At 39.9% G+C, this 1,051-nt stretch overlaps 1 protein-coding gene across 1 annotated transcript in view; it reads left to right on the top strand.

Annotated features, from left to right (window-relative positions):
* The window catches only part of LOC107580168 (gamma-glutamyltransferase 5-like), a gene marked incomplete at its 5' end in the record, with an annotated part of 2,654 nt that extends 1,614 nt beyond the window's left edge, over positions 1 to 1,040 (top strand). Inside the window, 3 exons of the mRNA XM_016265906.1 lie at positions 160 to 290; positions 602 to 786; positions 941 to 1,040. Of these exons, the coding sequence (XP_016121392.1) occupies positions 160 to 290; positions 602 to 786; positions 941 to 1,040 (416 nt within the window). The remainder of the gene's footprint in view (positions 1 to 159; positions 291 to 601; positions 787 to 940) is intronic.
* Between the last annotated feature and the right edge of the window lie 11 nt (positions 1,041 to 1,051).

The raw sequence follows: 1,051 nt of genomic DNA, 5'->3' as shown, positions 1-1,051 counted from the left end.
ATCATTCTAATATGCTGATTTGCTGCTCAAGAAATATTTCATATTATTGTCAGTGATTAATATTATTTATTCTATATACATATTCATTATAAGTTCACAAAAGTCAACCCTTTTTTGTTTCTAAACTGTTACACTGATTTATTTCTCTGTTTTCCTCAGGTTTTATCCTAAGTTCTGCATCTCTGGAGGGGGACGAGAAGGTCTTAACATTTCAGCGTTACGTAGAAACCTGTAAATTTGCCAACGGTCTTAAGAAGTTCATGAAAGATCCCCAATTTTCCTCTCAAACGGTAGGCTCTGTAGGAGGAAAGTGTTCGTTTTCGATTTTTAACTTGTCTGTAAGTGTTAAAGGCATGATACTATTGGTCAGGACTCAGGCTGTACTTTAGTAGCTCAACAGAAACATTACAGTCATTACACTCTATGGAGGCGCTGGTGTAATCTGCTATAATGACTTAAGTGTTGTGTTCTGGGTGATCATTACTGCAGGCAGTAGAGTACAGCACAGCAACACTGCCATTATTGCTGGCAACCCACTGGTTGGGGCACATAAAGTCATGCATTAGTTCATCATCCTCGACGTTCTGTGTGGCTTGAATAGGAGGCAGTTGAGATCATTCAGAAGCATTTTGCGGATAAAGTGAGAGCAAAAATCAGCCCCGACCGCACTTATGATGCCAGCTACTACAACATCACTCCATACCTGGACTCTCATGGCACCACTCATGTGTCCGTGCTCGCTGAGGATGGTATGGCAGTATCTGTGACCAGCACCATCAACCACATGTATGTGCACTTAAGTAGCATTCAATGCATTTATACACACAGTGAGATCATATTGTCATTATATTATTACTTTATTAAAGAATGCAATGATATGCAGGAATTCAATTGTGCTTTAGAAAGGGTCAAAACTGACTGTTTCCTTCTCTCTTCTCAGATTTGGATCCAGAATTTTCTCCCCCAAAACAGGCATCCTCCTCAACAATGAACTTGCAGACTTCTGTGGAAAAACAGACCAGATTCATGCTGGTCAGTAAACATTCACAAA

The sequence above is a fragment of the Sinocyclocheilus grahami genome, unplaced genomic scaffold (assembly GCF_001515645.1).
Source record: "Sinocyclocheilus grahami isolate Dianchi unplaced genomic scaffold, SAMN03320097.WGS_v1.1 scaffold26214.1, whole genome shotgun sequence".
NCBI lineage: Eukaryota > Metazoa > Chordata > Actinopteri > Cypriniformes > Cyprinidae > Sinocyclocheilus > Sinocyclocheilus grahami.
The sequence above is the reverse complement of the archived record's forward strand: the minus strand, read 5'-3'. Positions and strand labels throughout refer to the sequence as shown.